Source organism: Oxyura jamaicensis, chromosome 9, assembly GCF_011077185.1.
Source record: "Oxyura jamaicensis isolate SHBP4307 breed ruddy duck chromosome 9, BPBGC_Ojam_1.0, whole genome shotgun sequence".
Lineage (NCBI taxonomy): Eukaryota > Metazoa > Chordata > Aves > Anseriformes > Anatidae > Oxyura > Oxyura jamaicensis.
The window spans coordinates 20976395-21002479 of record NC_048901.1 but is presented as its reverse complement, the minus strand read 5'-3'; the positions used below and the strand labels follow the sequence as shown (position 1 = coordinate 21002479).

General features: G+C 49.7%; 1 protein-coding gene across 1 annotated transcript; it reads right to left on the bottom strand.

Annotated features, from left to right (window-relative positions):
* Positions 1 to 2882: 2882 nt before the first annotated feature.
* Positions 2883 to 25074, bottom strand: SLC7A14 (solute carrier family 7 member 14). Its single transcript, XM_035334484.1, has 8 exons — positions 24812 to 25074; positions 14211 to 14619; positions 10491 to 10727; positions 9493 to 9710; positions 7316 to 7462; positions 6924 to 7132; positions 5552 to 6429; positions 2883 to 3654 (listed from the first exon to the last, which is right to left on the bottom strand). The coding sequence occupies exons 2-8, from the start codon at positions 14512 to 14514 to the stop codon at positions 3332 to 3334; spliced, it is 2316 nt and encodes a 771-aa protein (XP_035190375.1). The 5' UTR covers positions 14515 to 14619; positions 24812 to 25074; the 3' UTR covers positions 2883 to 3331.
* Between the last annotated feature and the right edge of the window lie 1011 nt (positions 25075 to 26085).

Sequence of the window (26085 nt, the reverse complement as noted above, 5' to 3'; positions counted from 1 at the left end):
TCATTGCACTCAAGACCCCAAATCGAGTCAGATAGAACCTGAATGCAAAGACCTGCTCCGTGCCATGCCCTGTGGTCACCCTGGCTCGGGGCTGGTGCTCCCCAACCACCACATGGATCCCTCCCTGGGTCAGCACCCACTGCCTCCACCAGGGCCGGGGTGAGTCCCGTCACCATCTGGGCAGCAGTGTCGCCAGATATCAGGAGGGAGCCCATGTGGGATGCTGTGCACCCAGGGGTGGGGTGGCCGTCTGTGCAGGGGTGGTGGTGGTGCCGTGATGTCCCGGGGTCCCCAGGTGAAGACGAGTGCTGGCAGCACCGTGAGCAGCTGGGATAATGCTGGTGCCCCCAGGATGAAGGAACCTTGTGGGGCTTCGCACTGTGGTAGTCAACCTGCAGTCATTGGCTCTCAGTTTTTTCTTTTTTTTTTTTTTCTTTTTTTCTTTTTTTTTTCCATAACAGTGCAAGTAAATACCAAAGTCAGCCCGTTGAAGTGGATTTTCTACAAAGGAAGTTTTGAAGCATTTAAGGCAAGATTTGTTCACCTATAATTTCAATTTAGCATTGAAAAAATATTGGACGCTCAGATACTGATCAGCTTAACAAAGTTTATGTGGGAAAAATCCTTTTTGTTTTTTTGGTCTAGTCTTTCATTTAAAAGATTTACATTACTATGGAAGTTGATGCTAAGATACATTTGTCTCTGAATTCCTTTAAAAATCCATTAGTTCCTCTTTGTTTTTTTTTGTTTGTTTGTTTGTTTTGTTTTGTTTTAATGTAAAGGCACACAATAAAGCTTTATGCATTTATTAAAATATACAGATTTTGGTAAATTTAGATTTTTTCTTAGTATCTCGATAATATATATATATATATATAATATGTATATTTCTCAACAACACAATCATCTGAAAATAAAAGTCACTCCATAACATATCTGCATATTTTTTTCTTCCTCATGACACACTACAAGACCCCATTGTACAGTGCACCAATGGGCTGTTGGAAACCACAAAAATAAATAAATAAATAAATAAAAAATAACAAACTCCTTTAACAAATACACCGATTTTATACCAGAACCGCGGAGAACTGTTACACCAGAAAGTACCATCTGCAAGAAAGCAAGATCTACATCAGAAAGACCGAACAAAACGAGAGGAGTGAGGACCATTTACAAGCCGGATCCGTGATGCCCGAGGGGGCTCGGGGCGTGATTTCTCTGCGGCGCGGAGGCTGCTGGCGTGCTGGGCCACGGTGTGAGAAGGTCTCTGGAGGGACCGAGGGCTGACCAGCCAGTGTGGGAGGCGTGAGGTATTTCTGCTCCACATGCCCCGGGCCCCAAGCAGGGTGGCCGGGTGCTGAGTGGGGCCGTGGCGGTGCTGGCGCTGCTCTGCCCGTGCTTTCCCACTGCGTGGAAGCCCCCTGGGTGCCCACCCGCACCTTGGACACCGCACGTCCTTTCCTGGTGGTCCTGGGGATGCGGTGCAGCCGTCCTGCCCGGCTTCCCAGGGAGGGGTGGGGACATGGAAGGGGTGGGGAAGGGTGAAGGGCTGCAGGGGAGCTCCAGCAGCCCCCCTCAATGCGTTGATCCAATGGAGCAGTGCCTACAGACACCAGGAGCAAGGATCAGGCCCTCGCTGGATGATACCCGAGCAGACACGACGACAGACACTGGTACTGGAAACTGCTCTGTAGCAGGAGATTAAGGCTGTGAAAGGAACAAGAGGCTTCGACTCCACAGGGTACTTGGGCACGTGTTTGCGGGCTGGCAAATGCCTAAATGCCGTGCGGAAGCGGGACGAGGACGACCACCCCATGGTTTGGTAGGAGAGCTGGTAGGAAATTAGCTTCAGTCATTCTCCCAGCAGAGCTAAAGCCAGACCTGTGAGGGGCCGTCCCCCTGGGGCATCTCTAAGGCATCCTTGAGGAGAGCAGTGGAGCACAAGTGACCTATGTGAGGGCTCAGCACCGCCAGGGACTGAGCACAGGGTGGTCTCCCGAGTGGGTTAGCAGAGCACATCGCAACGGCTTTTGGGCAGGAGCTGCTTGGGGTTTCTGCTTGTAGAAGTCTGGCAGGGGTGGGTAGCAGGAGGGGATGCCAGAGCAAAGCTTAAAGGTCCCTTTACCAAATCTTTGCTCCCCTTCTGAAGCCCTCCCATGGCTTGTCCGGGATGCTGCAGGTTACAAATTGCAGAAGTGGAGGTTGTTATCCACTGGGAAAGGGGCTGTCACTGGCAGCCGCCTGGGACAGGAGCTGCAGGTGGGGCACTTCTGTATCCATGGCCAGAGCCCCTGCTGGCAGCACTGCAAGGGGACAGGAGCAGGATGGGGCCATGCTCTGGCTGTACCGGAGGGTTTAATGGTGAGAAACGTCTGTCTGCTGAGTGCCTCTGCCCCGTAAGCCACCGCCTCCTTCTGTTTTGTGGGGCAGGAGCAGCCGTGGGGCACGGATGTGCCCTGAAGCAAGGGGCCAGAACGAGCACTGAGAGGTGCCCAGCACTGTTAGGGAAGGGAATGACAGGACGGTCATTTTGTGAAAGATACCAAGCGGTGGGCACAGCGTCCAGCCTCGGTGACACCGCCTGTGGGACTCGATGCCCGCTTGCACAAGGTGGGCTAAGGCAGGAGTGGGTCACAGCCCGCGGTGTGACCAGAAATAGGACCAAGCTCTTGGGCGCTTCTGGGATTTCAAGATTTGTTGGAGGCTGTCTAGAGAGGAGCAACACGTGGATTAGCTTTTAATCCCAGTATTTGGGACCTTTGGGTTCAGGGTCTGGGGACAGATACAAGGGCAGCCCTGCTGCATGCACTGAGCACCTTAGCTCCAGCACGGGCCATGTAGTGGGGCTGACATCCCGCTCCAAGCTTCTTCTGGGGTGAGGCTTGTCCATCGCTTCCTACCTGCCTGCCCCTCTAGCTAAGCTATCACTGCTGGGCAGTTCAAGGAAAAAAAGGAAAACCACATGTGCTAAGAAAGTGCCAAATATGCAAGAGCAGCTTCACACCACTGCGGACATCGTGTGAATATTCCCTGGGGAAAACCCCATCTCATCCCCCCGCGCAGCTCCTTCCAGCCCTCAGAGCCCTCCTGGTTTGGCACATCTCCCCTCAGCACCGCCTGGGGCTCGGTGGGCACCGGGGCTCCCATGTTCCCCGGAGCACGGCCCAGGACACCCTTGGGTGGGCTTGGTTCGGGGTCGGCGGTGGTCACAGAGCGTGTCCCGAGGACCGGAGGTGACAGGGCAGCGGCAGGGGACGGGATGGGGCAGGGGAGCTGCGGGGCCCATTCCTGGCCGGCCGGGCAGCGCGGTGTCCCCCTGCCCATCCCACTACTCGGGCGAGTAGTCCAGCTCGTCGTTAGCGATCAGGGCCTCCGAGGGCGGTTTGTGCCTGCCTTTGCTTTTCGATCTGCTACTGGTCCGATGGCTTTCCTTTGCTCCTGCCATTTGCTGGTATGAGAAGCCCTTGTCCTCGGCGGGGCCCCAGCCCGGGTAGCTCTCACCCTCGGTGGCGTAGGAGAAGCCGTCGTCCACGGAGAAGGGGTCGACGTCCACGTCGTAGCGCTGGTAGGTGCTCTGGTGCAGGGCCTCCTCGCGGGCACTGATCTCCAACGTGCTGTTCCACATCCCGTAGCCGAAGTAAATGAGCAGACCTGGGGCGGGTGAGAGCAAGAGGCTGGAGGGGAGGCCGGTGCCGTGCCCTCACTCTCCCAGCCCAGGCCCCACAAAGCTGCTCCTGCCCCCAAAGCCCATGCCAACATCCAGCCCCGTGCGCCACCAGCCCGGCTCCAGCCAACGAGGGCTAAACCTAAGTAAAAGCGCCTGTGCTGTTAAGCTTGTGTGTGTTTTCATGGATGTCTGGTCTTTGAAACCACAGAGTGTGTGTTGTCCTGCTCTCAGCTGTGACCGGAGAGCTGTGTGCTTTAAACATCAGCTGGGACGGCTGCTTCACCATGTGATTGTGCCATCTGCAGCCTTGGTGGGAAAGCAGCTCCGGGCAGGCTTCCCCCTGCCTCCTGCGTGCTGAAAGCCAGCGTTTCCCTCCTGTCATCCTCCAGGCCATCCTTTTCCCTCTGGAGTTTTCCTATGCTCTGTCTCTCTGCTGGTGGTACCCGCAGCCCTGCGTGCCCTAGGGTGGTCAGGCTGAGAACATCTGGTACTCAAACAGCTCCTAAATCCTGTCCTCCCCTTCCCAGAGTCTCATTTCACATCATCCCTCTGGCCCTGCCTCATCTCACCTGCCTGCTTCCTACAGGAAGGCTGGCGGGGTCCTTCACACGTCAGCCGTGTGGCTTAATTGACTTGCTGCCACTGCTGACAGCTGGAGAGGTGTTGGATGTGCCCACAGGGGAAAGGATTAATCACAGAGGATTAACTCAAAGCTTTGAAGTGAAAGGGACAGGTGGAAGGGCTTTCCCTCGCTCTGCAGCTTCACCTATTGCCTGGGAGGGCCAAAAAAGCACTGAGTGTGTCCAGCCCAAAGGCTGCTTGCGGCAGCTTACTGCCAGCGGCTCGGCTTGGGGCCAGGGGATGCTCAGAGATGGAGCTTTGCTGTGGGACCTCAGGAAGGAGGCTGCCTGCCTTCCCTGTCCTCCTCCTGCAGCAAAAGGGGAATGGCAAAGTGGAGGAAAAAAGGAGGTAGCAACTTCCCCCCAAAGGATGGGAACCCTGAGACTGCTCCAAACTCTCTGAGATGCCACAGGGAGGCCCGAGGTCTGTTCACGTAATTGCCTGGCTGTCCCTGCCCTTATGGGAGACAGCAGCTGCCTCCGACCTCTGTGGGTGCTCATATGGCTACTATTTCTCCCTAAAGAGCCCTTGGCTTTGATATTTCCTCCTTGCTTCAGTTCTCTGTATTCCAGATGTAGGAGCCTTCAAGGGAAGCTATGAGAGCCGCTCTTTTTCTCATGGGTTTTTGGAGGATGTGAATTGAAATGTAAAGCAAACGAAGCTATGGACATGCCAGGCTGCTGGCTACCTGCCAGGAGGCCTAAATTTGGCCAAAAAGGTCTACAAGAGAGCATTGCATGTCCTGAGAGCCCCCTGCTGCAAAGTGAGTGGCTCAGACCAAGACCCAGAAGCTGGAGCCCACCATCCCGTGGCCCTGCCATTGCCAGGGCTGTTGGGGTTGGGCAGCTCTGGGTTTTGGAAACACAATGCTGAGATCTTAGTGTGGGCTGCTGAAAGAGCTCAAGTGGGTGAAATAGCAAGAAAGCAGGCAGATTTCTGTAGGAAACCTGCCTGGGAGGCAATTTCCAAAACCCACCTACTTTGCATCAGAATGCTCATCAAAATAGTCACCTTTGCATGAAGCAGTTTACTTCCATCAAACTGACATTTTTCTGGAGGTGTAATTTTCCAGTTAGCTGTAGTCTGGGGGCTTGATTAACTGAGGTTTCTAAGATCTTCAGGTGTTACATGGGGCAAATGCAAAGGACCCAGCTGCAAGGCATCAGCCTAAGCACTGATTGGCAAAGTTGCTATTAACGCCCTTTCAAAACAGGCTCAGTTAAAAATAAACAAAATCAAATAAACAAATCTGGGACTCACCCACAAAACACCAGACGGCAAATCGGATCCATGTGACTGTGGAGAGCTTCAGCATGAGATAGATATTCACCAGCATGGCGAAGGCGGGGACAAAGGGGAGGCAAGGCGCCATGTAGGGCAGCTTCTTGGGGTTTTCTGGCTGCTGCAGGATCACAAAAACCAGCACGACGATGAGCAGGATCATCAGCACGACGAGGAGGACAGCCCACCAGCTCTGCTCGTAGATGTAGTCAGCCCCGAAAATGATGAAGGAGCAGAAGATGAACATCAGGACGAAGAGCAGGAGCACGCAGGTGGTGACCGTGTGGCCGGTGGCTGCTGTGGGGCGATCCATCTTCCCCGGCAGCCCCAGGTGGATCCGCATGGTGTAGTAGCGAGGGCCGATCAGCTTCTTCAGCTTGATGAGGTAGATGTTCTCAGACTCGTCTGCCTCGATCCCCGAGGTCATGTCGACCGTGCCGTAATTGGGGTGATTCACGCTGTAGGCAGATTTATCGGATTTCCCGATGAGCATCTCGTTGTCCCCCAGCGATGGCAGGTTTTTTGCCCCACAAGTGTTGGTCGGTGGGCCCGCGAACTCTTCTCCCTCGCTCCCTGGGGAGCAAGCCTCCTTCTCACAGTCGGCCAGGATGCCCTCCTTCTTCTTGGTGTGCTCCTCCGAGAGGAATTTGACGAAGCCGTCGATGTCACTCTCGGGCTGGTAGCGGAGGAGCAGAACACAGACGGAGACCAGCGTGTAGGCGAGCAGCGTGCCGATGGACATCATTTCTATCAGGTCCCGCAGGCTGACCAGCAAGGATAGCAGTGCCGCGAGGAACCCAGAGACGATACAAGCCACCACTGGAGTTTCTGTGTAGGAACTGACGTGGGACAGAAACCTGGGGCACGAAAACAGTTGCAGAAGGTTAAAATTGCACATTGCAGTGGCTCCCTGTCACAATAACCCATACCTGGCTGGGAAGGCACAGGGGCAGGCTCTAAGCTGAAATCACTTCAGCTTTTTTTGGAGCTTGGACTCTGGACAGCCAAGGACTGGGAATACTGCAGAGGCTGAGGCTGGAATTAGATCTAGCTCCAACTGACCCTACAATCTGAAATAGACACTGGCAAATTCAGATAAGTGCCAAGTTTTTGTGAAAATAGGCTTCTTCCCTTTGCAAGAAACTCTTTTATTAAATGCTCATCCTTTTGTGTAGACCTCTCCTGATTTTAGTTTGGTGTGTGCCCAGCTCCCCAGGCCCTGAGTCTGTGCATGCTCTTGTGCTCCCTGCAGTGACAGCTCCAGGCTGTCAGGGCACAGGACATCCCCTGTCCCCCCAGCACACTTCCCCTCCAGGTCCCATAAATAAATGCCAGTGCGGGTGTGACTGACCTGAAGAGCAGCCCATCGCCGGCCATGGCGTAAATGACTCTTGGCATCGGGAAGAGGGACCCCAACAGGCTGACAGTCAGCCCAGCCACAGACCCGATGGCAACGATGAACTTGGCCGCGTAGAAGCCACGGGCCACAAACATTTCCATCAGCGGGGACTCGGTGTCGATGGCATCGTACGGCACCATCAGTGTGAGGATGATGCTCACCTGGAAAAGGAGAGGAGCAGATGTCTCAGATCCCACCAAAGAAAGGGCCCTTGTTCAAGGGCTGAATGGGCACGCTGGCTCATGGGGAGAGGAGCTGAGCAGGTGCTCAGCAGGCACTATGAGCAGGTCTGCGGCAGGGACATGCTATGTGTGTATATATATGCACATATAGCTAGTACTTACGGACACATATGCTGTCAAGCATGCGACGAGCGAGGCCGTGATGGCATACGGGATGGAGGTGTTGGGACTCTTTGCTTCCTCTCCTGTGGTGGCGATGATGTCAAAGCCGATGAAGGCATAGAAACACGTTGCGGCCCCCTTGAGCACCTGTGTGAAAGACCAGGGGACTTGAGCAAAATCAACGGTTGGGCAAAACCATTCTGAACACATTCTGTCTGTGCTGCTCTGGGAAGAACTGGGGAGTGGAGTTAGGGCTGTATGAGGGCACTGAACATGCTGTGGACCACCAGGTCCAGCCAATCTCTGGGAGTTCAGAGATTCTCTATGAAAAACAGGACTAGGATCGGACATGGTGTCTCTTCTCATACTGAGTGCTTTAACAAAGGAGCTTGGTTTGGGGGGTGCATACTTGCAGCCAGGTTTCCCCACTGGGGGAATGACCGTGGGATCAGCCATATCCCAGTGGTCTGGTCTAGGAAAGAGATTTCAGTGTGCATCCTGAGTCGCTCAAAGCACCTGCAGCCCATTCGTAGTGCCCCACAGACCTCTGCCTGCGCAGTGCCCAGATCTGCTGGGACATCCCGGCAGTGACAGGTGAGGAGACTGACCAATATTCCACACCAAAACATTTTATATTAGTAGGGATTTGTAGTGTGTTGACACACTCCTTAGCAAGACTTCTCATGGGACAGCAAGATCTGCTAGCAGAGGAAGCAGAACAGAACACGAACAGTCAGATGTGTGCTGCTCTCCAAACAACCTCTGCTTTGCTTGGAAGCTGCAGACAGGTTGGAACACTTGGATGAGGAATTATTTGTACTGTTTAGTTATTTTATTTTATTATCTTTTTTTTTTTTTTAATGTACTGTATTAGAAGAACATTTATAGGAAACAAAGGAAGCAGGCTAAGGACTGCTTAGCTGTAAGAAGAGAGTTACTTTGCAGTTTCAAAACCCTTACATGCATCTTGCTAGCTGGATACTGTGTGCCCATCACCTCTCTATCTCAGTTGTTTAGTGATGGACTACACAGGAAAATTCACCTCTTGCAGGGGACTACCTCTAATTAACTTTTCAAAGTATTCCTGTGCTTCTGGGAATCTCATGCTTGTGCTGTGGTGGATTACCTTTTGCAACCAATTTTGGAGAGAGACAGCCACCTGAAAATCATGGGAAGACCCTATTGATTTTGATAGTGTTTTGGATGTATCTCTTTTAAAACTATGTATTTTTGCCAGGAGATATTTGGTGGGTTGAATTAGAGCAAAACAGCTATTGTATGTTTTTTTTGTTGTTGTTGTTGTTTGTTTGTTTGTTTGTTTTTATTTGATTCCTATTGTATGGCACACAAAACCAAGCGCAATACAAAGGTAAATTCAACCTCTGCTCTCAAATGGGCCTCGGTGCTCTTCTCCTCACGGCCATGCTCTGGCAGAGAAATACTGACTTATCGAAGGGCAGTGAAGGGACTGCATGGCAGCCTGGGACCCTTTCAGTAATCAAGATTCTTGGTTTATTTTACTTTCTTGCTTATTTTTCTGCACAAAACCCCAGTGGAGTCGAGCAGTGTAAATCTGAGAAATTATCCTGGGCTTAGGCCAGCTGAGATATTTTCAGTCTCTGTTCATCCTTGGATAAAAACCAGTGCAAGCAAGCTAAAAAAGCCAAATATGTCCAAATTCTCAGTGAGCTCTGAGGGAACATCCATAAAATAAGCACTGGCAGGTGGCATTATGAAGTGCTCAAAACAAATGCTCAAGAACATTGTTGTTGAAAACCAGCCAACGTAAGTATCTCCCCCTCCGCAGAGGCTGAGCTAGCTCCTCCTGAGCGCCCTTCCTTGATCGGCCACCGCATCGTGCTGTAGTGAGCCTGATGATTAGTGGCATTTCCTGGGCTCCACTTACACAAGCAATGTGGGGGAAGAGCAGGGTTAATTCTAAGAGATGGCAGGAGACACGGGCAAAGCATCACAGTATCCCTTGGGTCTGGTGGAGCAAGGAGGGCTCCAAGCCTGCATGGCTGGAGGCTGGAGGTCTCTGGCTGAAGCACAGGTGGGTTTAGTGGGGCCAAGACCTGGGGAGTGAGGTGGAAGCAGGGTCCATGTCCTACGAGCAAAGCTGAGGGAGTGGAAGGGGAGTAGCACCACGTAGGTGCTGTGTGCCCCACAGGACTTACCCCTGGCCACCCAAATGGCAGAAATTGCCCTTCAGACCAGTTGTCAGCTTTGACGAAGAAGAGTCCAGCAATCATGATGAAGATCCAGACTGCCAGGTTAATGACGTTGAGCACGTTGTTCAGCCCCACCGAGTTCTTTACTCCCATGGCCACGATGATGGTGACAATGACAGCAATGACCAGAGCAAGAAGGTCAGGGTAAGACTCCTCTCCTTTCCCTGGGTAAGAGAAAAGAGGTGTGTAACTCTCATCACAGCTGCAGAAAGCAACTCTAGAAAAAGGGGGGAGGGGGAGGGGGGGGCGCTTTAGAAATGCTTTTCAGACCCTGAGGTTTTGCAGAACTCCTTGATCTCACTACAAAGATGGTCTCCAGGTGGCTCTGCCTCTATGAAGTAGAGCTCTTTTATTAAACTGATAAATCCTGATGCCTCCACACACAGTTAGGAGCTTGGGGAGGGCAGCAAACAAATTATCAGGTCCCAGCTTGCACAATGTGTTATCTGCCAATTAAAATTAATTAAAAAACAATCAAATATCAAATTTTCATTATGGAATTATGGGACTGCTGTTGTTACTGGTAGGAGCCATGGACTGTTACTGGTCATATGGGACCATCTCAGCACCGAGCTTCTGCAGGCCAGTTCAACAACTACTTCCTAAGAGGCTCTGTGTGTGCTTCAACAGGACCAAGCTGAGTGCTTGTCCTGGGAAAAGCTCACATTAGCCTCTGGCATAGGACTAATTTTTCTAGGTGTTTATTCTGCTAAATGCGGGCTCAGTTCAAAGAGGCTCAAAGCACTGGGATCACATATCCCTGCCCCCCAAAACCCTGCCCATGAACCAGATGCAAAGGCAAAGTACCAGAGGCAGACAGATGGTAAATAATGAATGAAACCTAATATCTATGTCTGACTTCTGACATGCTTCCGATTACTTTTCAGGCCCTAATTAATGGAAGAAGCACGGCAAGGCGCGCATGCCTCCAGCCTGGTTCTCACCCAGCCCATTCAATGTCCCGACGCTGTTGATCATCCATCGGCTGATGGTGTGGTTGGCCAGCGAGTCAAACATGCTGCTGAGGGCACTGGCGCCCGCGGCCGTGCCGATCAGGTACTCCAGGATGAGGTTCCAGCCGATGAAGAACGCTACGAATTCGCCCACCGTCACGTAGCTGTAGGTGTACGCAGAGCCCGTGGTCTTGGGGACCCGCACACCGAACTCAGCGTAGCAAACACCTGTTTAGAAAAAAATATGAAGTAACATAAGGGAAACGTGATGGGGAAAAGGAAAGAGACCCATGTGCCTGGGGGTGCCAGGAGGTATCCAGGCCTGCAGTCAGCCTCAGAACCCAGAGACACTGCAGTGCACCATGATGACTCCCCCTCCCCAGTCTCTGGGCTTCCAAAGCATCCCATTTCCTACTAAAATTAAGTTACGGTGGATATTTTTTGAGGACACAAATCAAACCACCCAACCATTTACAACCTGTTGCAGAAGAGCCCTCTCACAGGTCCGTGCCTCATTTCTGTGCCATTGAAGCAGTGCCTGCAGTGCTCTGGGGAGAGCTTTGTCTTTTCATCCACAGCCCTCCCTGCAGCAAGATCTCACTGCTGTGTGTTTCCCCGGCACAGCCAGCTGCAGCCCCTCATAGGCACACCATGATGCTGGGGGAAATTCATCCCCAGGGAGCAGAACCGGGCAGTGCTGGTGGTGTTATCCTGGCGGCTCTGTTTTCATACAGTAGCTGTTCTGGTGACAGACTTCTCTTCTTCCTCATCCCATAGTGGCAGTGTACAATGATTTTTGCCATTTTTTTCCTGAGATTTTTTCCCAGCAATGGTTCCTTCAAATGTATTATTTGTGGCACAAATATACCAACAAGCTCCCAGCACTTGAAGATGCAGGAGCCACCATAGCCCTGGGGCTCACAGGAGAATGGAGGCTGCAGTGAGACCTGCTGGAGGATGGACTATGAGCATCTTCACAGTAGTGCGGGGTATTTAACTGGAACAATTTGGGAGAAGATTTTGGTGGACTTCAGTACTCACCAAACTCCTTGTGTACTTACCATGTCAGGATAGTTTTCAATAAAAAACTGACCCTGATGCACTTCTGTCTTAAAACAACCAGCAGATTTTATTTAGAAGTTATGGATGGGCTTAGTCAGAAATTCACAGAACATTAGTCAGGTTAAGTGCTGGGAGGCCACACCGCCTGTCCTGCTCAGGCCTTGCTGCCACTGCCTCCCTGCTCAGCACAGTGCCACACACCTTAACAGCTTTGGGATGTTATTATCATTGTGTAAACACGTACTAATTACTGAGTTCTCTCTCAACCACCATTCTCTGTTCTGAAGATAATAATTGCTTCAAGTTTGCAATCAGTTCAGTAGATAAAGAGGAATGAATAATTTATAAAAAGTTTGTGAGCTTGCTGCTCTGGCTGTAAGTGCAATTATTACACAGCGCAGACACAAAATTATTGGATCCCTAAGCTTAATTTGGGTGTGTTTGTTGTCCTGTTATTGGGGCTTTGTACACTCCATTCTCTGTTTAGCTTGCACGCACGATGCTGGCTGTGCTTTTCAATGGGACTCTTCAAAAGCTGATTTCTGTAAAGCTGGCCCAACTGCAGGAGCAACAAGATGTACTGATCAACTCGCCCCACGCAGTCATTATTCAAAGCTGATTAAAAATGCATGAACTCTGCAAAGGTAAGACATTCACAGATAACTGCAGGCCTGAATGATTTATGAAACAGGTGCTCTGATGGGGACAAGTATCTAGTTTCTTTCTTTGATGGCCTTAAAATCATATAATCTTTCTTGGTGGCAGCTCTACTTTTAGCCAATGACAAGATAAGGCCTAAAGAGGATTGTTATTGATGCAGAATGATAGCGGCAAAGCAGAGACATTAATATGTATAAAATGTTTGAGTCTTCAATTACACTACAAGGATCCCAAAATAGAAGAGTAATCTTTCTCTGTGCATTGGGTACCGCAACATGTTGGCTATATCTGCATTAGGTATCAGCCTACATTAAGAAAATAAACTAATTTTTATCACAGCATGTGGTACCAGCCCAGGGGACACAAGATGCAATCTCTGCCTCCCATCCCACTGCCACTGACCGTGCCAGCTGGCATTAATCAAACCACTTTGGGATGCTACAGGTCTTCCAGCAGAAGAGGGGTTCACAGCACTTCCCTCTCTGTGTACTGCTTAAAAAAGAAGATAATATAGTAATTTATTAGGGAGCAGATTTTGTCTCAGTAATCCCTGCTCTATCCGTAGTGTAACAGTGATAATAAAACTGAAATTAAATGTGAAACCATGAATAGGGCTGTAATTAACCTGTCCTGTACCTGAGAGAGCGAAGGGAAGTGAGGGCAGAGCCCAAACCCTTGCAGCATGAGGAGCTGTGCTTGGTCCCTGTGGGAAACCATCCTCCAGGAAAACCACAAGAAAACAGCAGTCATGCAAACAGCCTGCAAAAGCAGCCTTAAGTAACACCATCGAGTTCAGTGGCAATCCAGTTCACAAAAATGATCCCCAAATCTTCATGGGACTGGGGCCTCGCAACACTGCTGGGAAGCTCCAAACTCCGTCTCCAAGCCCTTGCTGGGTATCACTTGCCAAAAACGCGCTGCTGTTACAAACAACAGCAGCGCCAGTGATGAGGCGAGGAAGCAGCCAAGGAGACTATGAAAACACCGCATCCTTGGGAAAACACTTTCCCAGGGCTACACAAGCAAGGGGAGATGAAAGCGGAGCCGGGAACGGCACAGCCATGGGCTGCAGGGCCAGCAGGAGCCCCCTGCCGCGGGGCAGGACCCACGGCTTGGGGGAAAAAGCCCCGTTTTGGAGGGCGGTGTGTTTGCTCAGAGGAGACCTGCCCAGGCTCACCAGGTTGCTCTGCTTGCCCTGGGTTCGCATCACGAAATGGGCGGCGGGGAATGATAAAGGCACGACAGTCTTGAAAAGCAGAGCTGGGTCATTCCCGTCTGGTATTCAAATCCTCTGCCACTGACTCAGGGTTTTCTGCTCAGCCCGCACGCAAAAGCAGGACGCCAGACTGACCCAGCAGGGAGAGCGGGGACATCACATCATCGCGTTAGCGCTGATCTGGAAAGGACAAACGCCAGCAGGACTGGCTTCATGTGGAAACCGCAGCTCGGGCCATATGCTCAGCTGGGGTCACAGGAGGCGATGGAATTCACTGACTTTTCACTAAAATATATAATTCCTCCCTCTCTGCAAATTGCTCTGTTTGTTTGTCTTTTTGGAAACTCAAAGAGAGATCCTGAGTGAATAGGAGCCAACAAAATCAGCTCCAAAATTAGTTGAGGGGTTGTTTAACCGCCAGTAACATCCACAACAAGAGAAGGTGGCCCCGGTGCTGCACAAGCCGCCAACGTCCTTCCCATTAAAGCAGAGCTCCCACAGGCTCCAGTCCTGTGCCGTGGCCGTGTTCTGCCCTGACCACACACAGCAAAGCTCTCTCTGGTGTCTTTAAGTGCCCTGAGCACAGGATACATCCTGCGGGAAGCCATCAGTGGGTCATTGCCCCTCTGAAGGTCATGGGTGTCCCCAAGACGATGAGACCCAGCACCAGCCACCAGCCCATGGCAGCACGTGAAGGAGCCTCCATCCCCCTGGAGCAGCCAGCAGGTGCTCGGGGCAGTGCCTCACGCAGAAAACCCGCCCGCACCACTCACCTGACAAGATGGAGGCGACGGCGGCGATGATGAAGGAAACGATGACACCGGGCCCCGCCATCTCCTTGGCCACCAGGCCAGACACCACGTACATGCCGGTGCCCACGCAGCTGCCGACGCCGAGGGAGATGAGGTCGAGGGTGGTGAGGACCTTGGCCAGACGGGCTCCCTGGCCGGCGGCCGTCCCCGTGCCCTCCAGCATCGACTCCACGGGCTTGGTGCGCAGGACGCGGGCGCGCAGGGCATGGCCCGCGGCCCCCCAGGGCACCCGCCGTGGGTCCAGGCGCGAGACCAGGCTGCTCATGGCTGCGGCTGGGCCTGGGCTCGGTGCAGGTGCTCCCGGCTGGATCCGTGCTCAGAGCTGCGGCCGCATCCCGGCGCCCTGGTTCCTCCCGCTTTGGCGGCCCGGCTGCAAGAAAGAGAAAAGGCCCTCGTAATGTGGTTTTTTAGATGAAATAACGAAGGAAGAGGGGTTGTCCCAGGTTGGGACAGGTCAATACGGGGCCCTGAGCCACTAGCTGACTGGGCTCCAGCCCTGGGGGAGCTTTGCGAAGAGAAGAGATGGGCTTTTGGAATAGTGGCAAGAAACTTTGGGGTCTTGCTTCTGCACAGCCGAAGGAAGCCCAGAGAGAAGCAAGGCAGCAGCACCGCAGCCGCTGCAGTCATCTTTTAATACCTCAGCATTATGCTGCCTGAGCCCATCTGCTCTAAATGGCCATTATGTCTTCCAAATCATAAGATCGTCTTCTAAATCATGAAATATCTTGTGCTTTTTCATCTTCAGTCATATTCTCAAGCACTGTTCAGACACTGCCCTTTCTCTGCCCTCTCTTTCTCTTGTTTTTTAACAAACTGCATAGTTCTCAGGCGAGCAGAAATGACTTCCCAGTGACATGTGATGACTTCTTGACTTTGAGCAAAATAATCAGAATTGACAATCTCTGCATACTAAAACAAGGAAAAGGAAAAATAGTTTATTTAAGATGAATTGTAGCCTGTCAGTTTCCTTCCTGTTAATGCAGAAATCTTTTTTTTTTTTTTTTTTTTAATTCTTATTACCTCAAAGACAAAACAATTATTTTTTCCATCTTTACGTCCAAAACAAATTACATTGTGTCTACCAGGCAGCCTTGTCTTGCTGGAGTTTATTAAATAAAGTACAGCATTAGTTTCATGTTTTGGCTGATCACAGTTCAAATTGTGCTGATTCTTACTTTGAGTTACCACAAGCTGAAAGGATCCATGTTCTAGCTAAGAATAATAATAATGAAAAATAGATACCACTCTTGATCAAATGTGCATCTTTGGGATGAGAATAAAAAAATGGGTTTGGCTGCTTCTGGGCCGTGTGCCCACCTCTGGGGCTGCATTTTAGTCAGGGGGAATGAATTCCTATAACCAAAGTGATCTCCACCTCAAATTCATTCTTCTTTTCTCCAGAGCTGTCACACAGCATCTCTAAAGTATGGGCTGGAAAAGAAGTTTTGCTGCGCTTCACTTGGCCATATCCTATCCTTTATTTATTTCTTTTCCTTAGTGTGTCTTTATGGATGCTCCCAGTTGAGTTGGAAGGACTCAGGTCACTAAGCTTAAGTTTGCAACAAATGGACCTCAGCTAACCAGGGAATTGGGCAAAAGTGTCTGTTTTTTGAACTGCTGCAACCGAGACACCCTGATCTCTGTGCAATTTCCTCCTGCAGTTTTCATGGAAAGAAAACCTCAAAAACAGCAGAAATTAAATCACTTCATAACTGCATTTATATTTGATCAAAGTGATCACCGGAAACTATTCCAGGCGTTTAAGCGAGATCAGCATATTGCTGCTTGGGAACATCCTCTCACCCCACCTGCAGCCATAAAACATATCTCATGGATGGACAAGGTTTACCTGGGGCAGAGACAGCTCATTTCTGCCCTGCTCCGCTGACACCTCGAAAGACAGAGCGAAGCAGCCGGCAGCCAGGGAGAGCTTTTTGGCGAGGCCGATGTGCAGGCACTGCTCGGCGATTGCATTCATCCATTCCATGGCTATGCAAATTGTGAAGACTTGAGAGACTGGTTTAAATCCACAGCCAGGAGGAGAGTGCGTTTTTCCTTGTGGCTGCTGTCTGCTCTCCTCGTTACACGCACGGAGGCTGAGGGGAGGCTGAGGGAAGGCTGAGGGGAGGCTGCAGCAGCGCTGGCGCAGCAGCGAGGGCCAGCTCGGCTCTGCTCGCACTGCTGCCACCGTGCTCGTTAGCAACCACTGTTTGTACCACAACACTCTTCTTCATTAGGGTAAATTAACTAAAACAGCAATCAAGTCAGAAGAAGAGGCCTTGCAGTTTACAGGCGTGCATCCTTCTAAGCGTCTGGTTCGGCGCTGAAATTTTCCTGACCTAAACCTGCTGTCCTCATCATCCCCAGCTCAGCCTCGCTGCCCTCTGGATGGCTCATTTTTGCCTCTCTGTTAATTATTCCCCTCCACCCAGGGGGCCCCTGGGGTGTCCCTAAGCAAGGTCCTCTGCTGAATAATGTCAGGAATACAAGGAACAGAATGTCGATGGTGATAAATTAGAAACCAGAGCTCCTGTTGGCGTATCGATGGGGAGCCAGTCGGGGGCACTCATTAAGATGAATGTCAGAGCCAGAGCAAAGTTACCTCTTCACCCTGGGCATGGAGGTGCCTTGGTGCTCAGTGAGACGGGGAAAGAAATCTGGAGAATCAGGAACATCCCGATGCCCTCTCCGATGACAGCATTCTCAGCCCCCTGCCCACCCCATGCAGGGGCTGCATGCTGCAGCATCACCCGCAGGGACGGCAGCGCAGGAGGCTGCCGCTGGCAGCAAACCGCTGCAACCCGAGATGCAGGAGAAAAGGAGAGAGGAAAAGCCTTGCTATCCTCGCTTCCCTGCCCCCTTTGTTGTTTATCTTTTTTCTTCTAATTACCAGGCTGGTATCCGTGAGGCGGAGTGGTGGGAGCAGACACGAGATGCTCATTCCCATTCCAGCCCCTACAGCGGGGAGAGAAATGACGTCAGTGTCGGGCGGCCGTGGACCAGAGGGATGCGTCTGCTGGGCTGCTCGTCACGCTGCTGTTTTCATCGCCAGCGCAGTCGGGTTTGGAGTTTTGTGCGCTTGTTTTTACAGCCTCGGGCCCCAGCCGGGCTGCCCCTGCCACAACTGGTGCTGCCGCTGCTCGCAGCCTGCTGCCATGGCTGGGGAGAGCCCGGCACAGAGCCAAGTGCTCAGGCTGCTCCCCGTCGCCCCTCACATCGTCCACCTTCAGCATTTGCTCTCTGCCTTTGCAGATAATTTGTGGTTTGTTTTGTTTTTTAACTCTCTCCATTTTTTACCTCTATTCCAGCAACTCGAGTGGAGCTGTGGTTATTTAAAACTAAAATTCTCGCTAAATAAAAATAGCAATGTATTTTAGGTTTAAGACTCAATTTGTGTTGTATCTACTAAAAAAACAGTTTTTTTTTCTTTTTTTTTTTTTTTCTTTTCCATGTATCTTCAGAGCAAAATGGAATTGGAGGGGTCAAACCACATTTTTTCTGCGCTACTTTCATCTGTGTTATTTTAGGTGCTTTACTAATGTTAATGTTGCTGCAAGATGGCCAAAGACCATTATCTTCTTTTGAAAAGTAAGCACAATAAAAGGGGAGTTATTTAACTTGGCCAAAGGCATAAGGCAAGGGTGTCACATGTCCAGGAGCAGACCCAGGAGTCCTTAAACTTTGTATTCCTCTCTCTAGTACAAGAAAGTGTCAAACTAGAACGGCCTCCTTCATGCCTTGCAGCCAGTGGGTCCCACTTTGAAAGCTAATTAGCTAATTCAGTATTTGGACATCTATGCCATTTGTGCCCTTGTTTGCTACCTTTTTTTTGGACAGGTAGCAGTGCCTGTGCATGGTGCAGAGCAGCACAGGACCAAGAGCAGGGCGCTTATGGTAGACACAGCCATCTGTGATGCAGTGCTGTAAGTAATGCAATATGCATGAAGGGCTCCATTTGTGTTTGCAAAAAGCTATTTAACCAACAGGAGAAAAAAAGAGAGAGAGGGAATTATGGAGAAAGAGGTTTAATCAATTTGCACATTTCTAAAAAGGTCTAGTTTGTCACTGTTGCCTTGAGATGGCAAAGTAAAAGCCTTGAAAAACATAATGATGCTACTAATGCAGGGAAATGACAAATCAATAGATGGGTGAGCTGAGCAGAAGATGGGGAACCAGGAACTTCTTGGGACTATGCTGGCAGGCTCCCTCTATGAGCACGATGAGACCACATGAACTAACTAAATTTGTTTCTCCCTCAGTTAAATGCAGAAAGCAGCTGCCTTCCAGAAGTGCATGAGTGGTTAATTCAGTCGGGTTTTCTAAGGAAGCTGCAGAGAAACCACACTAAAACTGACTGATGCTCCTCTAGCCAGACCTTGTTGTGTTTGTGTGTTGTATGTGCCTTGGGTGATCTGCAAAAGGACACCTGCGGTGCCATGCACATTTAAACCACCGTTTGCCGCAGCTGCCTGACTTTGCATTCAAAACCCAGAAGCTCGAGGCTCTCAGATACGACCTGCCCCATCACAAACCATGGGACAGTCGAAGAAATGAGACCCTTGAAGGAAGCTGTTCTTGCGGGCTGGGGGCACAGTCTGAGGCTGTCCCACAGGGACCTCCAAAATTCAGGCATTAAAGCTCTGTGAAGGGGACACCCAGGACCCGAGGCACCCATCTCTAACACCAGCACATACTTTGCAGCCTCTGGTTCTAGCCACAGTTGTTCCTAACGGCTGTGGGGGCACCTTTTTGGGGACCACAGCGAGCAGCCCGGTCTTGGTGCCGTGGGGGTATTGCCTCATGTTTGCATCTCCATGCCTTCTGCTTTGGGGTTATACTTTCAGTAATTACTGCTTGGGCAAGATACATGACTTCTGTAACACATCCCACTGCCTAGAGGACCAGGGCTGCCTTTCTATCAGTGAATAGCCTAGACCTGGGTTACCAGACAGGCTTTTCTAGAACAACATTAATTTTAAAAATGTCTTTGCTTTAATAACATGCAGGAGGAAGCCGTAGTAATTACTTGGTTACACTTTCTTTTTCTTCCTCTGCAGATCCATACTTTTGTGCCATAGAATGAAAGTCATTACGGTTTGCTCCAGGCCAGCCATGAGAGCTTTCTTCATTTGACATAATTCACAGACTGAGTTACTTATTAATGTGTGAGCCTCTCTAAACAAAATGGATTTTTACTGTTGCAAAGGCTGGCTGATGCATCATCATGACAACTTATTTCATTTCAGGATATCGTTTTGAATTTCAGTGGCAAAAATACAAATTACATTTTTCACTAAAGTACTGATGTAACACTAAGGTTTGTTGTCCAAACCAGAAAAAAATAATGATCTGTGTATCATATGCGGGATCTGAAAATCCACTTTCTTTAAGTCTCTACTTCTATTTTGAAGATTGCTGTTTTTATAGAGATTCCTTTTTTCCCCACTAAGAAACTGTTTCTTTCCTCCCGATTCTCACCAGCAGTTTTTGTGGCTCTCTGCAAAGCCCTTCCATGCAATAAATTAGCAGGACTCTGAACTGGCCTTCTGCGCTGTAAACACATCAGGCTTACACGCATGATGCAGCTCTTGCTGGCTTTCAAATGCATTTCTCTTTTGTATGTGCACAGGGCCTCATTAATTAGTTATCGTGTTCCATCAGCAGTTATACAAGTGTAATTGATTATGCCTCACTGCCCTGTTTCCATGATTTTGTCTATTAGCTAATTAATGCAGGAGAGGTTCTCAGAGAAATGCATTCCCCAGAAGGAGCTGGAAAGAGGCATTCTTCAGTCCAGAGCCTCCTGAAGCCCCCAGAAGCAGCAGCAGCAGCAGTGGATGCAAATCAGCAGGGTTTTTCCATGTGGAAAAGGCAGCCGAGAGCTTGCAGGGCCATTTGGGTGGTTGTAGCCCATGCCACTAAATTCCTCAACAGAAGTGTGAGGTAGATTCAACGCACATCTAAGGAAGTGAATAGCAGCTCCTGCTGCTTCTATTACACATTTGGCTGCTTATTATTATTATTCGCTGGGACAAAAAATCCCTGCCTTCCATGAGTAATCCTCCTGCATTTCAACAGAACTGATTACATGAGTAATGTGAACACAAGTTGATCAAAGAAGATGATTTATAAGAGATTTTCTGTGTTTAGTCATTTATCATCATAAGTCAGGCAAACTCACTGCAACACCTAAGCAGTGTGTGGTGTGAGTAATACCTTGTGCTGTAGCATGAGTGCTTTTTGACATTTCCCAACAAGTGAATTATGAATGTGCAACTGAGGCTACATCAGCATATTGGATGTTACTTATGGAGCAGGATTAAATGAAGAATTATGTGTTCTTAAAAATGCTAATAGCTCAAAAATTAGGGTGTTATAGTACTCCTGAGTAATGCACACAAACTGCCTGGAGATGTCCTTGAGTAGCAAGGGAATCAACATGAGCAAACACGGTTATGTCTAGCTTAAAATTTGGTTGCCATTGAAGCCCTGCTAGTTAACTGTGTGCTTTGTCTCAGCCTCCCTTAACACTGGATTGAATAGAGTTGCTGAAATATTATTGCTGTGGTCATTAAGACCTGGTTCAATAATGCTCTTGGGCACATGCTTAAAGCAAAGATTTAATCATGCTGCTGCTGGTGGAACGTGCCCAGATGTGCAAGCAGCCTCTAAACACAAGGGGGTGGCTCCAGCCTCAGGTTTGAGTGTGTGCTGAAGGACTTTGCCAAGAAAGACCCAGCCAGCAATGGGGAGGTGAGGACCCACAGGAGGAGCTGATCAAAGCACCGACTTACATCCCAGTCACTGACAACTGTGGGCAGCAAGTCAGCGGCTACTGAGGGCCAGCACTCAAACCCTGTTCACCTGTGGATCAAGCATATTTCTGTTTTTGTTTGTTCATTTGTGTGTTTTGTTCATTTGTTTGTGTGTGTGTTTTTTTTTGTTTTTTTGTTTTTTTTTTTTAATGTGTTTACATTAAGTTTCGACAGGCATCCCCCTATAGACACTTGTGGCATAACAGCAGGAACTCTTCCAGCAATAATCCTTCTCCCTATAAGCAGCAAACCGCTTGCCCCTCTAACTCTGTACTCCCAAAATTACGATGCTGCATTTGAAAAACCTGCTCTCTGTTTGTTCACCTGCCAGGTAGATTCAATTTATTGTATGATGTTGTTCAGTAAATTATTGATACGGCCATCATGCAGAGGAACAGAAACAATAGAATCACGTGTGGTGTGGCTCCACCCCACTGTTTTTGTTTCCTAAGTGCCTGGGCTTCTCTCTGACAGTTTTATTGCAGGGAAAGGATAGTTTTCTCCTAGGGACGTTCCAGTGAGGTGACAGCAAGGGATCGGCTGTGGTGGCAGCCTCAGCACCAGCTGGAGCACCCAGCCCCGGCTGAGCTCCTTGATGATGACCGTGGAGCCTAGGGCTGCTATCTGATGAGCCACAGGAGATATACACAAGAAGAAAAATTGCTCAGTACTCAAAGGCAGTTTCCAGTAGACAACCATAACTTTGCTACATCTCATTGATTTCAAATGAAAAAGAAAAAAAAAAAAAAAGTGATGATTTTCTGTGGCTCATGGATCTAAGCTGGAATCTGCTCCAATTACATAGTGGGTGGTTTAATGACTTCAGCAACTACCCTGGGCTGAGACAAGACTCTGGCCAGGATTTCATCTGTAGGAATCAGCTTAAAATGCTTCCTATATTTCTTGACAGGACCCTTTTGCACCCTAGATCTACTGTCTCTCACAAAAATTACAGGCTTGGGCGCAAACATGTCATTATGCTTTATAGAGAGAGCCAAACAACAACATGCTGGTTCAACATACACATTATGAAGGTCTTAATAGCTTAGGTGCTCTGAAGGCAAAGTTTTAACTGTTTGCAAGCTAAGAAGTCTGAGGGACTAAGCATATCCTAGTACAGACTACTCTGTTACCATCATAACCATTTTTTCCATTAAGAGCCTGGACCTATATTTATGTCTTTATAAGCTCATGCCATCCCATGTTTACAAGCTACAGGTCTTCACAGGAAAGATATTAATTTACTCAATGAAAGGTGGTCCTATTCTCATTGAATTTTCTGGAAAAACCCCTCATGTCTTCAAGGAAAGATGGATGAAATCTTTTTATATGTACATGATCTCAGAACCGAGCAGACTGTCTTGTGCTTCAAAAAGGAAGCAGTGCCAAGTCAGCCTATACATATATCCTTTAAAATATTTTAGATTGGGATCCTTGTTGATACAATCCCATCTGAGACTCTGGAATTTCATAAAGAATTAATTTTTATCATTTTCACATGATCCTAAAAAATTATCTAGAGAAGGCTAAGTTATGTCTTCTCTTAGGAGTCAAGACTGACTCCCCAAGGAAAATTATTTGTTTTAAATTGCCACTTTACTGCAATGTGCACAAAGAAAGGGATTCCATTTAGGGTGAGTTAATTAATGAAGCAAGTTGAAAAAATAAATAAATTGAGGTGTTCAAAATACAAGTTGGTCACTCCTTTTTTCTGCTCTCAATACATGGCCACTAAACTCCCCCAGGAATGTTGTACTTGTCAGGAGGGGAGGCTGGGCCACCTGGGAGCAGAGCTGTACGTCCCAGTGCCTGACTGGGGGAATGAGGGATCAAAGGCACCATTAAGTCCACCGAGTTCATTTTGTCTGAATTAGCCATTAGCTTCCATGCAATTAATCCTGCAGGGAGCCAAATGACTTGCTTTGGCTAAGTTGCATCATTTGGGAGAACGTCAAGTCTTGACATAAACAGATGGAGAGTCCAGCAGGTTTTCTGATAGCTCCTTCATCAGGTCATCAGCCCTCCACTGTTTAAAAATGAGAGCCCTCACTTAAATCAGAATGTTTTGGCTTTAGCGTCTCAGCACTAATTCATGCCGTGCCTTTCTTTGACAGATGGAGAAGTAACTCAGTGCCTGGTAATTTCTTTCTGTAAAGGCTCTTAGATTTGTGAATCAAGTCACCTCCCACCCACTTTTTTAATGAATTGAATTGACCAGGTGCTGTAGTTCTTCCATTATAAGACCTTTTCTCCAGTCCTTTCAAGCTTTGGCTTTTCTTCCTTTTTTTGAACTCCAATTTTAATGTCATTTTTGTTAATATCTACTGCATCCAAGCAGTCTCTATTGCCAAAGGCAGAGGTAAAATTTCCTTGCCATATCTTTCCTTGCTGAACAGCAGCTTTACGAGACCTTTTTGGCCTCAGTTCTGTTCAACTGCTCATATTTTTTTTTTAACTTTATCTAAATCAATACGTATTGTACGTATTGCCTCCTTTCTATCTTCTCAGATATTTACTGTACAGTTGACTTTCCTTTGAGCGGACCCAAGCTGCTTCATCTGCATCATTTACCTCTCATCACTCTCTGTTTTACTTTGACAGATGAAAATGGGGAACAGCACTCGGGCCTCGCTTCCCCTCAAGAACCCCTTACTTCCCTGCTGTCACGCAACACGGATTCCCCATGGAGCTTAATGTTTTAAGAACAGCCAATTAGTCGGTTTAATCTAGGTAACTGCTCGCTCTAGCATTGCTTTTGGCTTGTTTTTTTTTTTTTTTTTTTTTTTTTTTTGTTTTTTGTTTTTTGTTTTTTGTTTTGTTTTGTTTTGTTTTGTTTACAATGTGTTGTTCAACTATGGCAAGTCATATGTCTTGTGTGTACCGATAAAAGGAGTATATGTAAATATCTGTAGCAATCAGACTTTCAATCTCATGACAGCTTTTGGGCAATTAAACAAACGCCTTGGCATGCTAAAATGTACTTACCTACTACTTAGGGGCACTGGGAGGATTAATTAGTTAATTTGCTAGATTAAATCAGACGCAGCCCTTTTGAGCTGAGAGTCTTCTCTGGGGCTGTCAGGAGTAACGTTGCTTCCCAGCCCTCCCCAGAGCCCGTGCTGGTTTCGGAAGCCCTGTATTAGGGCTCCGTATGCACGGGCTGTCGCGGGAAGGCACTAACTCGGTCTGTCTAAACTAGCATTTAATAGGCCACGAAACCCGAGCACGGAAGCGATTCCGAGAAAGGCGATCAGGCTTTTCCATGAGGCGATGCACAAGGACACCCAACGGGGGCTGCAGGGCGCCTCCAAACCCCCCTGTGCCATGGACAAACAGCGGCCGGGGGGGCTGGGGTACGAAGGATGCCCAGCTCCAGCACCGGGCCCCGACTCGGAGCCACTTCTGCCGGCGGGGCTCCAGCACCGGGGACAGCGCTCGGTCCCCACGCCGGGCCCCGGGGCTCCGCATCCCCCCGGGCCACCCCGGGGCTGTTCAGCCCCTCTCTCCCTTTCTTTTCCCACCGTTCCCTACCATCCCCATACCATCAGCCCCCCCGGCCCGGTGATGCCCCAGCATCTCCGGGAGCGCTCCGCACCTCCGGGGCTCTGCAGAGGAGCCGGGACCTCAAGAGGAGCCCCCCCCCCGGCGGGGGGCAGCGCGGTGCACCTTCACTCTTTCCCCCCCTCCCCCCCGGCACTCTCCATCCCCTCTCCCTGTCCCCCCACCCCCGGCCTTGCGGGCACTCACCGGAGGCTCCGGGGGCCGGCGGGGGCGGCTGCGCTGCTGCAGGCGGCGGGGGGGGCGCTGGGCACCGGCGGCTCCGGCTCCCGGCCGCGCACGCAGGGCGGAGGGAGGGATGGAGGAGGGATGGAGGGAGGAGGAAGGGATGGAGGAGGGATGGAAGGAGGAGGGAGGGAGGGATGGAGGAGGGCGGTGCAGCTCCTCAATTATTCAGCGCTTCCCCCTCTCCGCTCTCTCCCCGCCCCGGCAATACCACTAGACGGGTCAAAAAGACCTTCCCCCCCCTGCTGCCCCCCTGCCCAAGTGTCCTGAAGGCTGCCCTTGGCCTTCCCCGAGTGGCCCTGCTGTTGTTTTTTACCCCCCGGAGGACGGGTTTTGGCACCCCGTGGGGAAGCTCCCCCTTCGCTTTCTCCTGGAGCCGCACGCCGAGATTTGGGTGCTGATGCTGTAATCCCGGAACAGGCAGAATTAGGGCTGAAAGAAAATGCCTCATGCATTGCAGCCTGCCACATCCAGCCCTCTGCCTGGGAGGAGTTAGCAGGTGCAGGGCATATTTTATAACCCTGGCTGCTTTTCGAGGATGGCTGCGTGATTATTTCCTATTTTCCCTTTGCATTTTTATTTCTCGACTCTTGCTATTTGTTTCCCTCCAGAAGTGCTCCCTCTCTGCATCCATATTCTTACTGTTCCGACATCAAACCCAAAATGTTTTTCTCTCCAGTCATGTCTGTGGAGGATCAGATTTCAGTCTCCATTACGGCGTCATGCTATAACTCCTAGTGCGACCCATTCCCAGGTGCACACTGTGCCTTGAAGCTGTTCGCTCTTTTAGCACTGAAATAAATGTCTGCTGGTAAATATTAGGAGTGATCCTTCAGCTTTGGTCCAGCTTGGGAAGCCAGTGCCTGCCTAACGTGAACGACCCCGACAGGAACCACATCAATGTGGGGTCCTTGTGGGGGCCTGCAAAGAAACGACACACAGATAAACCTTGCTAGGATGTGCATGGTCCTGGCTTCGGGTGGGATCGTGGCTCATGTGTCATCTCCAATTTCCTGTCCACCCCTGATTTCTGTGGTACTTTTTGTGGCTTTCCAGATGAGTGCCATCATTTTCCCAGTTTCTTACCAGGCTCCTTCCTCTCTTCAGCTTGGCTTTGCCTCCCTTTCTGCAAAGCAGTCTTCTTGCAGCCACTCTCTTCCCCGAGGAGAGCAGAAACAAGCCGCTCCCAGGCTATCCCGGCCGGCAGGAGCTGTCACTACAGAACCACCGATGCTCTG